The sequence below is a fragment of the Marmota marmota genome, unplaced genomic scaffold (assembly GCF_001458135.2).
Source record: "Marmota marmota marmota unplaced genomic scaffold, marMar, whole genome shotgun sequence".
In the NCBI taxonomy this organism is placed as follows: domain Eukaryota; kingdom Metazoa; phylum Chordata; class Mammalia; order Rodentia; family Sciuridae; genus Marmota; species Marmota marmota.
In genome coordinates this window covers 63,975,273-63,989,457 of record NW_025999968.1, presented here as the reverse complement: position 1 = coordinate 63,989,457, position 14,185 = coordinate 63,975,273, and the positions used below count along the sequence as shown (strand labels likewise).

Here is a 14,185-nt window from a genome sequence, read left to right as displayed (position 1 = left end):
GACAATCTCAGGCAAGATGGGTGCTTAGGACTGCGTGGGGTGGAAGGGCTTCCATGCTGCCACGTGCGCCCTTACCTTCTGAGTACCCGCAGGCCTGGGTCAGAGCCCGGCACTGTGCCAGCAGGGACGTGTGGGACACCGTGACCCCCACGGTGCTGCCTTCTTTGCTGGTCTTATACTGAAAGGTTTCAAGGAGAAAGAGCGTCATGTGGCATCCCGGAGACTGTGTGAGCAGGCTGATGGGGCACCGGGGCAGTGGCAGGGTTCCCCTCACTGGCCACCCTGAAGCTCTTCACGCATAAGGCCAGTCTCCAGGAACCCAGCAGGTGCCCAGGATAGAACCTAAGGTCTGCACAAGGTCCTGCAGGACACTTCCTCTTTCCAGGACAGAGACCACACCTAAGGGGAACTTCGACCCGAGTCGAAGCAGCTAGCAGCTAGCCCATGGGGACACACGTGGGGGGCTCACTCACCTCGATGTAGGCAGTCCCAGCCCCGGTGTCCTGGGCCAGAGGGAGCCAGTCCTTGGGGGGTTTGGCCAAATGCTTCCCATCAATCACCAGCCAGGCGAGGGGGGGCCAGCCTGTGACACAGACAGGAACACTGCGCTGGAGTTGGAGGGCCCTGCTCCCCACAACAGGAGCCTGCGTTCAACACGCATCCAACACACAGCCATTAGCCAAGTTTAGTCTCACTTCATTTTGCTTCATTTAAATAGGTAAATCTAGCCAGTGGCCACAACCGTGGACAGAAGGGGTAGAGACACTGAAGCAGACAAAAACGGAGACTCACTGAGTGCACTTCCTGGAGCAGCAGGCCCAGCGGCACCGTGCTAGCTGAGCCCACTCCTCACACCCTGGAGGCTCACCTTTGAAAGTCACCACCTCTCCCGTCTGTGACTTGGGCAGGCCCTTCTGACACGCATCTGTAGTCAGGGCCAGGGTGACACCACAGCTGCCCAGCAGAAACCCAACCTGCTGGCTGCCTGCATCCTGCAGAGGACAGGCAACAGAGGGCAAGTGGGCACCGGCAGAGCCACAGCACTGGCCATTAGTGCTCCAGCTCTCACAGAGAACAGAGCTGTTTCCAACCTCAGGAAACTTCTAGAACAATTCAGTCCTATCACTGGCAGGTTATTATATTTTCAGGGAAATAGCACATAAAAATAAGAGAATCGTTTTTAAATTTAAAATGCATTTTTTAAATTTGTTTTGCAGTAAAATAAGGTTCTGGATAAAGGACTAAGAAGTTCACTCTTGCAAATGACATTTAAACGCATTTTAATAAGCTCTAAAAATAACAGCATTAAAATTTCTGTCGCATCATGATTAAAATTTACGAGCTGACTCGGGGAGGCTGGCCTTATCAGCATGAGCTAAGCCACAAGAAAGCCCTGGCTGCGGCTCTCACCACCTGTGCACATCCTGCTGCACGGCGTGCGCTTCTCTTCACCTAAGTTTAACCCATCTCCAGTTTCTTTCCTAGGAGTCATTTTGTTCTAATACCTGACTATGGCTTCCTTTAGGGTACTCTGGCTCCGTGTGCAAGCCTCACCGTGGTACTCCTGACCAGGGCTGTGGCTCCCGTGCTCGCTCAAGGCTGCCTGAGTCAGGTGCAGGAATCGGACTTTCTAAAGCACAGGCCCAGTCTGCCCCCAAGTGGTGTTTTCTACAGTGAGATTCCCAATGTTTACATCTCACATGGTGGAGCATGCTCCCTGTGTCAAGATATCAGTGACAAGAGAAACACATGGGACCTTTTATCTTGTTTATTCAACACTAACTACCACCTGGTTTTGAGCAAAGGCCTAACAGAGCCTTGTAGAATCACGTTCTGTTCCCTGGAGGAGAGAATGCCCATCGCTCCTTCTGGGAAGTTCAACGGGTGACCAGGAGGCTCCCCCAGCAGGGCAGCAATCCCCACCTCAGCCTGGGGACAGACGGCACCTGACTTCATGCTGAAGTCTGGCCAGCTGGCCTGGGGCCACCTTCCTCAAGGCAGGGCACACACCAGCTCATGCCAGAGCTGAAGAGAAGCCAGGCCTGGCCCCCCGTGCACCAAGTGCAGAACGCCCAGCCCAGGCTTGCTACCTTTCTTGTCAATGGCACTTCTATGGGGACCGGAACCAGCTCTGCCAGGAGACACCCATAAAACGCGACCATGAACATCACGGGGTCACTGTTGGGAAACACGAGCGCCACCTGCAACAGTACAAGGGAAACCTGAGGACTCCTTGGCAGGAGGACGTTCCAACGCAGGCTCCGATGGCAGACGAGGCTCAGACAACCGGACTCTCACACCTTTCCAAACCTCAACTTGGAATTGGTTCACATGACTCTGAATGACTGGCTTGTGGGTTAGGGCCGTCTTTACTCCTCAAGCCAAGGCTGTTCAGCTCTTGCTGGACAGGGCCTGTCCATGCTGACTACCACCTGAATCAAGTTATATCTAAAACAACAATTTCCAAAGCCAACCGTCCTAACAGCGCGCTGTCACTGAGCAGTCTTCACTCAAGAGCTACCTGAAGGGACACGGCAGGCCCCAGGGCACTGTCCTACTCCCACCTGGGCACCTGCTCCCACATGGGTACCCTCCCACTCCCACCTGGGCACCCTCCCACTCCCACCTGGGCACCTGTTCCCACTTGTGCACCTTCCCACTCCCACCCTGGCACCCTCCCACTCCCACCTGGGCACCCTCCTGCTCCCACTTGAGCACCTCCTCCTGCCTAGGCACCCTCCTGCTCCTACCTGGGCACCCTCCAACTCCCGCCTGGGCACCTACTCCTGCCTGGGCACCCTCCTGCTCCCATCTGGACACCTATTCCTGCCTCCATCTGGGCACCTGCTCCTGCCTGGGCACCCTCTCACTCCCACCTAGACAGGGTGCTGCCCCTGTGAATTACCAGCTCTCCCTCATTCACCTTGCATTTTAATTTGTATCAAAATTCATTAAAATGGTCTAAAATGACCAATGAAAAACAGTAGCACCATGCCCTGTCCTCGGTCACCTACTAAAACAACACATTTAAAATATTCTAGATCTGTCCTTTGTTGTTCACTCTCATGCTTTTAAATACTGGGTTTACATTTCTACATTTTACATTTTAAACTATCCTGTTATTTTAGGGAAACATTTTGTATTCCTGCTTTCATCCCAGGTTTTTTTTTTTTTTTTAAACTGTATCTACTCAAATTAGAAGCTACATATGGAAAAACGTTTCCATAAGCCCTGATTCTGCCATAGTAGGTCATAACAGTCCTTAAACAGGCAGACTCAGCACAGGGCCCCCGGGAAGATGGGCAGAACCCACTCTGGACCTAGGCTCTGCAAAGCTGCCAGCAAGTCCATTCGTGGGGAAGGATAAACTCTCCTTTGAGGGCTGGTGTTAACAGTTGCCCAGAGATGTGACCCACACCCTGAGACAGATGGCTGTCAAGGAAAACATCCTTCCAGAGAGTCTTTGGTGAAGGAGTGTCGTCACCATCTGTGAAGGGCATCAGCTGGCAGTCTGTGGGCCACCGATCTCCAACATTAACCTGCTTGCTGAGTGTACCTTTTTATTAACCTAAGGGCAACCTTCTCTTGCAAGTGGAGAAACCATCTGCAAATCTTTGTCCCTGAAAGAAAATGAGCTGCAATCCCTAGGCTCAGGGAGTCGGGGGGAGTCAGGGTCTTGCAGGCTGTCCTGAAGCACCACACACACCTTGCCTGAACACAGCACCCCTAAGAGTGGTGCCACAAGGGTCTCCCTCCTGCTGGGACAGCACCCCTCTTCCATCTGTTCCATGGACGCTGGATGACAGCCCTAAGACACCCCATCCGATGAGCCAAGTGCCATTCAGGGTCCTGTTCCCAATAACCAGCCAGTCACGTGACCCCAAGCTTCACTCACCTCAGGGCACTGCATCCGACTCTGGCCTTGGTCCCCCTGCCAGGGCTGTAGCTTGGCTGTCCTGGGACCTCCGTGTGACTCTCCTGTTGGGACCCCCTCACTCACTGTCACACATCCCCTAGGAACTTGCCAGGAAAGGGGCTTCTGAGCCAGGTCTGAGTTCCGCACTGTATTTGCCAGGTGGAAACAGGTCCACCCCCTCTGAGTGTCTGAGGCACCCTCCTCTGTCCTGCAGGGTTCTACTGAGGAGTCCCGCACACTGTGACTGCTGGTGCTCCCCATGTGCGTGGCTCTGAGGCGCCTTCTGCCCCGTGGTCACACACTTTAGAGTGGTCAGCTATGTTCACAAGGAACACGATGCTCTGTAGGGCCGGCGACTCACCCTGCACTGCCTGCAGTGTTCTGCTCCCACCCTCCTCTGCACTCCCAGGGCTAAGCTGGCATGGACCTCCTTCACCAAGTCTCTGATTCTGCCCCTTGGCTCCTCCTACTTTCCAACTCTTGGTCTTTTCTGCTGACATCCTTTTCTTGAATGCTAACTTCAGGAAATCTGCTTCCGGGCCTGATTTTCTCCCTCGCTCCCCTCTCCATCTTCAATGCCATCTGTCTATTCTCCTTCACCCTCAGCCTCTCTCTGGAGTGAGGCAGAAGCTTCTGGCTGGCAAGTTAACATGCCACCTCACTGTGGGTGGCCTGTCACTGGGGTCTCCCCTCCCTGGTAAGCGTGCTGATTTCCATCACACACACTGCTGTCCACACTGACCTTCCACAAGCCTGGGTCCTCAGGTCAGTGCAGCCTGCCTGAGGCGGTGCCGTCCAAGAGAACCCTGTATGACTATGGAAAACACCTCCACTCTGCCCAGGACAGCAACCATCCCCCACACGTCGCTGCTGAGCCCTGGATACATGGCTCCTGCAACTGAGGGACTGTGCTTTAGTTCAACTTAACGTTGGTTCATTTAAATTCAAACAACCATCTGGGCAGTGCAGGACTAGGGGGCTGGCTTCCAAGGCAGCCCTGTGGGGAGGAGATGACATAAAGCATCCAGGACTTCATGGACAAGTCAATGTCAGCATGGACCCCTGCCCTGCAAAGTCAAGGCCTATCAATGCCAACACACATGAAGCCCAACATGAGCTGGAAGACCAGTGGGTGGGCGATAGGGAGGAGAGGAATGACCACTTGACACTGCATCGCACACCAGTCCACATGGTATGTTTCCATTGCTGACTTTAAATCCCACAGGTTAACACTCATTCTAACCAACCAACAAGACACAATTTCAACAGAACAGGCTGCTTAAGCCTGGTTTTGCTCAGTCCAATAAAGTTACATTCTAGTTACTTACTCTGTCTCCAGGTTTAAGTAGTGGTTCATTCTTACTAGTCAGTTTATTAAGTAGAGTATAAGCTAATTTTAAACTCCGACTCCAAAGTTTGCCTAAAATAAAATAAAAATACTAAGCAATGTAATATTTAAGGAGCCTAATAGTTAACATTTCAATGCAGCAATTGCAATACCCCATTAACAACATACCATTAGCTAAGACTGGAAATCCAGTTTCCAGATGACAGCCACCCTACATAATGCTGCAACAAACATCAGTTTTCTCCCAAGAACAAGTTATACATTTATTTTTCTTAATGCACACATAAAACAGGAGTTTATTAAAGTCTAGCAAAGCCAGCAAAACATGCCATGCTGTGCATGCATGATGCCATACATGGGAGCACACATGCACATGTGCACGTCTGTGAGTTCTGGGAAGAGGCCACCACTCACACTGCCCCCTCAGCCAACAGCGTTGAGTGTGACCCGTGACATCCACCCTCACCTCCTGTGGCCGCTACATGTTCCCTGAAGGGCCAGAGCTTTCTCCAGTGGCTGGAGGGGCCCACGGCCAGGCACCACCTCTCTGTCCCTCCTGGCTAGCAGCTACCTCACGCAGTGCCCAACCTGGGGAGCTGACAACAGCCTCACCCAGGAAGAAAGCGGGCTCAGCAGAAGGAGCATGGGAGACATTCATTCCCAACCCTGATACAGCCGCCATTCCTGAACAAAACACCCAGGCTGGGCCCTCAGGCTCGGTGGACACCATGGGTTGGACAGCCCGCCCTGTGGTCCAGTGTTCAGTCCCATAGCAGTGGTGCTGACCAAGCACCATAAAGTGACGGGAGTGGCCGTGGACCCCAAGACACCAGAAAGCAAACATTTAACTCAAAACAGAGTAAGCCCACTTTAAAGTTAAGGTCAAGATATCAACACTTATAGGGCTGGGGATGTGGCTCAAGCGGTAGCGCGCTCGCCTGGCATGCGCGGGGCGCTGGGTTCAATTCTCAGCACCACATAAAAATAAAGATGTTGTGTCCGCCGAGAACTAAAAAATAAATATTGAAAAATTCTCTCTCTTAAAAAAAAAAAAAAAAAGATGTCAACAGTTATAATAAACATCTCCAAACAGAAACCAATAAAAACTATGAAAAGAATAACATGTTGTGATCAAGTTAGTTCTACCCAGAAATGCAGAGGTTCATGGAAACGCAGCACCATTAATAATGATGACAGGTGGGAGAAAACCGATAATCCCTCATGACTTAAAAGTGATTTTAAATGTTTTTCAAAACCCTTCCTAAACTAGGTGTGAAAGGACACATACTTCCTTAATCTGACGCTGGTCACTTTTTTTTTTGCTTTTTGTAAGATTTATATTCTAGAATTTTTACACTGTTTCATCTTTTTTTTTTGTTCCAGAGGTTGAACCGAAGTGTGCCTAACCATTGGGCCACATGCCTAGCCTTTTATTTTTCATTTTGAGACAGGGTCTCACTAGGTAGCTTACAACCTAAGTTGCTGAGGCTGACTTTGAACCTGTGATCCTCCTGCCTCATTATAACATGCGCCACCATGCCTAGCACATCGCTTCATTTCTGATCACAAGAATCTTGAAGTAAACAGAGTATAATCACTTAAGTCACTTTATGGATGAACTTAAATCAAAATGGGGATACTAATAGGATTTCTGTGGAAACTTAAATAAATGAGTTTATGGTAATTTTTTAATTTTAAAACAGGTAATTCACCTTGGTCCTTGTAGTTACCCAAAGCACCCTTACCAGGTTAGAGAAGGAAAGGCCAACTTCCCACAGAAGCACAAACTCCCAGACAAGACCCAGCAGCCACCTGAGGCTGGAAGGTCTCCAGAGAGGGGAATGTAAAATGACGATGAGACTAGCCAAAGGTATAGGTAGATCAGTAAATATAAAGAGACAAAGAAGGAAAAGAAGCAGTATTAAACAAAGTCAAGGAGCAAAGAACATTAAGCCTCAAGATTTCAAGAGACTGATTTGACAGGTCTAGAGGGCAAGACATAAGCACTAGACAGTGGGACTACACTGAGGGGTTATTGTGCCACAGAACAGCAGACCTTCCAATGAAACTCAAGCAAGTATGCTGGGAAGGCTGCACTTCTGGAGGCCCAGAAACAGTGACAAGAGCAGAAGAGCCTTTATTGTGCTGGATGGTGCTTACCAGGCAAGTGAGCCCTTACTGTGCCTAGCTGAAAGAAAGGGAGAGGGAGGCAAGCCATGTGTCATAGTTTTAAGAATTTTCCAGTGGTTCATGTTAATTGGAATTTAACTCAAAGTACTGCCCATGGGCAAAAGCACAGCCCAGGGCGTGAGCAGGAATACCAGCATCCTTTCGCCTCAATTCAGTCTCTGTGAACCCTCCAGCCCCAACCCCTCCACCTCCACCACTAGTCCCAAGGTGAAATGGTGGAGACAGGATGTGCTACTCTCTCAATTGTCTGTTCATTCTCAGAGCTGGAGGGCAAGTAGTATTTGAAGTTCTGCCTGTTTAGTTCCACACCAAAAAATAAGCAGAGGAAGGAGGTGGACAGAAAAGATGCTGGCAGCCTGAATCTTGCTAGGTCTTTATAGCCATGTCTCTGGATTTGTAGGCCACTCCTCGACTTTTCAGCTCCCGCACAATTCCTTGGGGCAGACGACCAGTGACAGACACTGCATATACACCTGGCTTGAAGTTACTGACTCGCTGCCACTTGGAGACCCAGCTGTCCTCTGGACTCATCATTGCAATGATTCCATCAAAGGAAGAGCTGGTGCAGTCATATACCATCTCTCGATTACCCTTCATTTGTAGGTATGCATCACAATTATCACAACCGTCATATTCAAACTGGTCTATTGTCTTGACCAGCGAACACAGCAGACAAGCACGCAGATGCCGTAGGTCCTTGGGCACAGTCTCCAAAGCCATCCTCTAGGATACGAAGAACAGCAGAGTACACGGCCACAGCCTCCACACCGCAGGAAGTAAAACCTGACGCTGGTCACCTTGAGCCCATGGGAATGCCCTAGCTGAGGCGGACACTGGAGCCTTCCCTCTGGGGGCAGAAGGGAGGCCAGTGCAGCTGCCCCAGCCGTGAGCAGAATGCCTCAGCCAGATGGGGGAAGTGGCAGTGTGGAAGCACCTGGGGACAGAGCTATGCTTTGTGAGTGAGAGGATGCCGTGCCTGTCCATCTTTTACAAGACTCTGGCGAGGCTGCCTGCGTGACAGTACACAGGATGATATTTATTCTTTAATGGTATTGGGGATTGCCCACAGTGTGTTTCTGCCATTGTGCTGTGTCCCCAGATCTTTTTATTTTATACTTTATATTTTTAGGGACAGAGCCTCACTAAGTTACTGAGGCTGGCTTTGAACCTGCAATCTTCCTGCCTGCCCAGCTACTGGGATCACAGGTGGGCACAACCACGCCCAGCTGCACCGTGTCACCTGATTATGCTACAACAGTAAATTTTAAGACATAACGATACATTTACAATTAGATCAAAACACACTCCCTAAATACATAAAACTCAAAGTGTCACAAGAATCCACAGAGTCTCCTGCAGAGAGTGTTCAGACGCTACTGAAACGGAAGACTCCATACTGTAGAAGCACTGGTCCTCCTGGGGCCGGATCAAGGCAACTCAGCAGAAACTGGCAGGGATGCCGAGGCGCTTGGCAAGCTTCCTCTGAGACAACCTGGGATGCATGGGGTTGGCACAGCTGGGACACCCTTGGAGGAGAAGCAGCGAACATTCTCCATGAGGCTGAGTCTCATCATAAGGCCATGGGCACCAAGAAAGCATGGCCAAGGCTCACAGGTGCCATCAGCCAACAGAAGAAGAGAAGCTAAGAGAGGCTCACAGGCAGGACTCCTGGACGGAGGGCCCGGTGCTGCTGCAGAGAGGGGGCCAGCTGCTGACCCTTCTCGGGACCTCTCCCATACGGGACACCGGGCAGGGACGTTCGCCATGTGAAGGGCAAAAGAGTGGGCACTTCCCCAGGCTCACAGAGCAACTCTGTGACCACAGTCCAGGGAAGAAGTCTTCCTAGAACACAGAAAGCAAGAACCTTGAAGGCAAAGAAGGCAAGAGGCTGGAACTTCTGCCCACAGACCCTCACACAGTGGCAAGGATGCCGGCAGCCTGCTGGGTGCAGAAGAGGTCCTGCAGACACCTGGGAAGCCATGCAGAGGACACGGGTACATGGCAGAGGGCAGAACGCCTCAACAACCGACCCCTCGGGAGGCCACGTCAGAGCCATGGCCACACCACCAGTTCTCACAGCGCAGGTGGAGAGTGGGCCTGAGCACTAAGCACCCACCACAGCATGTGGGTGTGGCGGTGGGCAAGCTGAGGGACGTGGCCCCCAGTCCTCGCTCTTCCACCCCTAGGGCCTGCCTGGGAAAGTGGCACCTGCTCACTGCCAGAGGGCCCACAGCAGCACCTGCCAACAGCACCACTTCTAATGGCCACCGCTGGACACCCCCCGGGTGTCCACCAACAGCGTAACTGGTAAGTGAGTCCCTCTATGCTCTTTCCTCAACAGAAGCCCGTTGACCACACCTACACGAGATCCTGTGGGTGATTCTAAAAGGCTCTGGATCAGACAGGAGGGGCACTGCGGAGTTACAGCTGCACAAAACAGAGATCACTTGTCAGGGGCAGCAAGACAGCCAGAGTCAGACTCCAGACGGGGAACCCTGAGTGGTGCGGACCGACCCAGTCCTCCACCCTCAGGCCAGGCGCAGGGCCCAGGGCCATCAGCAGAGACTGGGGCCTCCAGAGCACAGCCAGGCCCCCTCAGGGGTGAGCGGCACCCACAGGCTGGGGTCACCAAGTCAGTGGAGAAATTTTAATTATACATTTAGAACAGGAATAAACCTAACAAAAGCTGCTCAAGAATTCTGTACTCAGCAGTATAAATATAATCCTGAGAGAAATTAAGGCAGCCTTTACAAAGAGGGAAATATTCTACTCATGGGCAAGAAGGTTCCAGAACTGTGATAATATCAATTCTCTTTGAATCAAACCACAGACTCAATGTAGTGCCAACCAATATCCCAGCAAGAACTCCTAGCAAAGTGACCACTGGTTTCTACTTTACTTGGAAATGCAAAGGGTCAACAACAGCACAGCAATCTTGAGGAACAGGCAGAGCGCTGGGATCCTACCACTGCACCTCAACAAAGCAGGCACAGACACATCGACTGCAGGGAGGCCTTCCACTCATCAAAGCCACCATGAAAGGCCAGAAGGCAAGCCTCAGGCTGAGAGGAGACAGCCACAAAGCAGGTATCTGACAAAAGGCTGCAGCTGAAACAAAGAAGCCCCCACACTGACACTTGGAGGATCATGGACAGAGCCTTCAGTGCCGGCGGCCCCCAGCAAAGGCAGATCAGAACCTAACTCACAAGGCCATGAGATGGAGCCCAAGGGGCTCTCCGTGCTGCTCTGGGAAGGAGTGCTGCTCCCACCCCTCTGGAAAAGCAGTGCAGGTCCCAAGGCCACACGTCTCCTGGGATCCCTTACCTTCAACCCCCCCCCCCACAGGCTCTCACCCTGGGACTGCAGACGAGAGAAAAGAGTGTTCACAATGGCCTCTGGAACGGCGGTCCCAAGCTGGGACAACCACTGGGAGAGCAAGGACAGCTGTGGGACACGCACTGAGCACACAACACCCATCAATGAGCGTCAACACAGCTGCACACCGCATGGCGGAGACTGGCACGAGGCCAGCCATCCGACACCAAAGAGCAGCTTTCATCAAATCCTGCTTCTGGGCTGGGCTGTGGCTCAGTGGGAGGGCACTTGCCTGGCATGTGTGAGGCACTGGGTTCGAGCCTTAGCATCACATAAAAATAAGTAGATAAAATAAAGGCATTGTGTCCATCTACAACTAAAAAAAAAAAAAAAAATTAAAATAAATAAATAAATAAACAATAATGAATAAAATAAAATCCTGCTTCTATGAACGTCTCGGCCACAGAGAGCCTGCAGCCTGAGTAGCTGGGTGGGCTCCCCTCTGTATGGAGGACATCAGTGCTGGGAGGGCCACGGAGGCCTGGACCTGGCCAGCTAAAGCTCACAGAAGAGCATTCACTCTGCCAAGGCACCGAGCTGTACCTGCACCGTCAGCTGTGTGACAGCAGATGTAGCGCGGAACCCAAACACGCCAAGCACAGAGGCGCTGCGTGGCTAAAGCTGCGCCAGCGCACCCGCTGCTTAGAATACAGTTGGCCACGCACACCCAGGCAGCACGGCAGGTGTGCGGCGCCTCAGGAACTGCTGCTGATGTGGCGGGTCAACAGGTGTGTGCAGGCTACACAGTAAGCACTGTGGCCACCCAGCCCCCCACCAGAGTGCAACCACCCTCCTGAGTACTTGCCGTAGGTGAGGGTGTGGATGGCCTTCCCTGCTGTGTCCAGGGCAGTCAGGCAGGGGGCCTTGGGCTGCACTGTGCCCCATCGCTGAAGGGCAGCTAGCAGAGACGGTGGCCAGGGCACCCCTGTGGCCAGGGGCTCCCCTCTCAGCACCTCCACCTCCTCTCCCTCAGGCTTCGGCTGATTGGGATCTGGCTGCTGAACTGTAAGCAGAGCCGGGAGTTCAGACGTCAGCACTGTGGAGGCCCCGCACTCACCACTGTAAAAAGCCTGACACAAGTGGTTTAGACCTTCGTCATTACCACAGTCACATAAAGGAGAGTCAGTCGTAGATGGTGTGGCTTTCACCCTCCAGGAAAGTTCAGCCACAGACAGTGAAGGTGGCTCAGGAGGGTACATCTACTTGCACTTTGGGGATAACTGTGGCACCTGACGCCTGCCACCCCAGTGCAGCACTGCAGTCCCCAGAGCCTGGGAGGAGGTCTGAGCAACCGGCCCACCCAGGACCAAAGTGAACAGGACTTGAGGCCAGGAGCTGCCGGGACGGTCACCTCACTGATTTCCACCACCAATTCCCACTACTGATTTTCCTGTGGCCCCAAAGACCCCACTGTTAACAAGGACTGCTCTCCAAGGTGCTGAGAAGCTCAGCGCTGTAAGCACACGGTGGAGCTCTGGACCTGTCTAAGCATGAAGGACAAGCCAGGCCCCACACTGGCCTGCCACTGAGGGCAGGCACGCCCAGGGGTCACAAAACACTCAACACCAACACTAGGCTTCATCTCTGTGCCCTTCTAAGGGTGTGGGCCTCTTTCTGCTTCTTCTTAGTTCTTCTTTTTTAAAATAAATCTATATTCTTCTTTTGCAGTACTGGGGATTGAACTCAGAGGCACTCTAACACTGAGCTACATCCCCAGCCCTCTTTATTTTTTATTTTGAGACAGGGTATTGCCAAGTTACTGAGGCTGGCCTCAAACTTGCAATCCTCCTGCCATAGCCTCCAGAGTCACTGGGATTATGGGCATGTGCCACCATGCTCAGTATGTTCTTTGTTTTTAAATATATATTCCATTCATAAATGAGAGGTTAAAATTCTGAAAAGGACTTGAACATGTGCTAAAAACTCAGTACTTTAGAACCATAAGAAGAGAAGTATTTCACATTTAGAGTTTAACTAAAAGTGTAAAGAAGAAACCTTAGCAGTGTTGTCCTAACCCTGGACTGGGCGTGGGGATTGCAAAGTCTCTCTAACCCTGACCATGTGCAGGCAGGTGTGGTTCTAAGCTCACGGCTGCACATGCTCACCAGAGTCTGGACACAAAGAGAAAGGGTCTGACATGGCGTGGCACAGGAACTCACGTCTGTGCACCACCACCTGTGCCTCCAGATGGCACACACACACAGGGCTCAGATCAGAGGACTCTACCTTCCAAAAGCTCCTCAAAATCGTCCACGAAGAACTCCTTCAGGGGAGGGCGCTTGGGCCTCTTCAGGGTGTTCAGAAGCTGCTGGATCTTGGAGGACACTCTGCTGTGCACAGGGACACCTGTCACAGGAAAAGCAGAGAGGGCCTCAGGCAAGACCTGTCACACACACACGCCTAGCCGCAGGCCAAGGACAAGCCTCTTGGAGGCACCAGAACTCACACAGCCAACAGATGATCTCCAGTCTGCAGCCCAGCAGACAACGTTCTGGAATCGGCCAATTCACCCCATAAGCACTGACTGAATTATATGTACTGAACGCTATTCCTTGTAGCAGTTTTCAAACTGGTCCAGGGACCCTGGGGTGTCTGAGGGCCTTTCAGGGCACTAGGGCTAAGAACACGCCATGGTGATGTCAAGGTGCCATTTGCTTTTCTTTCTCTCCTGTCACATGCACCTGAAGTCACTGTGAATGCAGGTGACCCAGACGCTTTCATCAGTCAGCCATGAAAGAGACCGTCAAAGCACGGAATGAGCCCCTTCTTCTCCCTCAAGGTGGCTGTTTTGGAAATCACTTTTGCAGAAGTATGGTGATTCATCTCAACATGTAACGAGCTTACCGCTGTTTTAAGTGAAATAATAATTCTAATTTTAATTTTAATTTCTAATAAGATAAATATCAAGACATATAACCCATGCAGGCTAAAAAGCTCCGTAGGTGTTCTCCATCCTTCTTAAGAAACACTGTTCTGGTTTTCAAGATGGCAGAATAGAGGTCACTTTCCTGGCTGCTACGTGGAGTGAAACCGAGAAAGCAGACAGGTAGCTTCTCAGCGTGAGGTATTGGAAACCTTCAGGGACACTGTAAGTCTACAGGATAAAAACTCTACTGCCAATAAATTAAAAAAAAACATAAAAATAAATAAAGATACTGTGTCCATCTACAACTAAAAAATACATTAAAAAAAAAAAACAGGGGGGCTGGGGCTATAGCTCAGTGGTACAGCACTTGCCTCACACATGACACATGCAAGGCACTGGGTTCAATCCTGAGCACCAAATAAAAATAAAGATATTGTGTCCATCTAACAACTAAAAAATAAATTAAAAAAAAAAAAAAAAAAAAAAAAAA

At 51.2% G+C, this 14,185-nt stretch overlaps 2 protein-coding genes across 3 annotated transcripts in view; both read right to left on the bottom strand.

Annotated features, from left to right (window-relative positions):
• Dip2a (disco interacting protein 2 homolog A) overlaps positions 1-14,185 on the bottom strand; it is a 65,490-nt gene that overhangs the window by 31,843 nt on the left and 19,462 nt on the right. Inside the window, exons 5-11 of one of the 2 annotated variants that reach the window (XM_015478884.2) lie at positions 13,056-13,175; positions 11,635-11,832; positions 5,245-5,336; positions 2,091-2,201; positions 869-992; positions 474-583; positions 76-178 (exon numbers count right to left, since the gene is read on the bottom strand). In XM_015478884.2, coding sequence (XP_015334370.1) covers positions 76-178; positions 474-583; positions 869-992; positions 2,091-2,201; positions 5,245-5,336; positions 11,635-11,832; positions 13,056-13,175 — 858 coding nt within the window. Of the gene's footprint in view, positions 1-75; positions 179-473; positions 584-868; positions 993-2,090; positions 2,627-2,876; positions 5,220-5,244; positions 5,337-11,634; positions 11,833-13,055; positions 13,176-14,185 lie in introns of those variants that run through there. The other variant, XM_048803836.1, reaches the window with a different exon arrangement.
• LOC107136562 (transcription elongation factor SPT4-A-like) lies at positions 7,480-8,253 on the bottom strand. The gene has a single exon (XM_015478890.2). It carries the CDS (start codon positions 8,172-8,174, stop codon positions 7,821-7,823), a length of 354 nt encoding a protein of 117 aa, XP_015334376.1. The 5' UTR covers positions 8,175-8,253; the 3' UTR covers positions 7,480-7,820.

Coding starts and splice junctions, on each gene's coding strand:
- LOC107136562 (XM_015478890.2), bottom strand. CDS start 8,174: ATGGCTTTGGAGACTGTGCCCAAGGACCTACGGCATCTGCGTGCTTGT.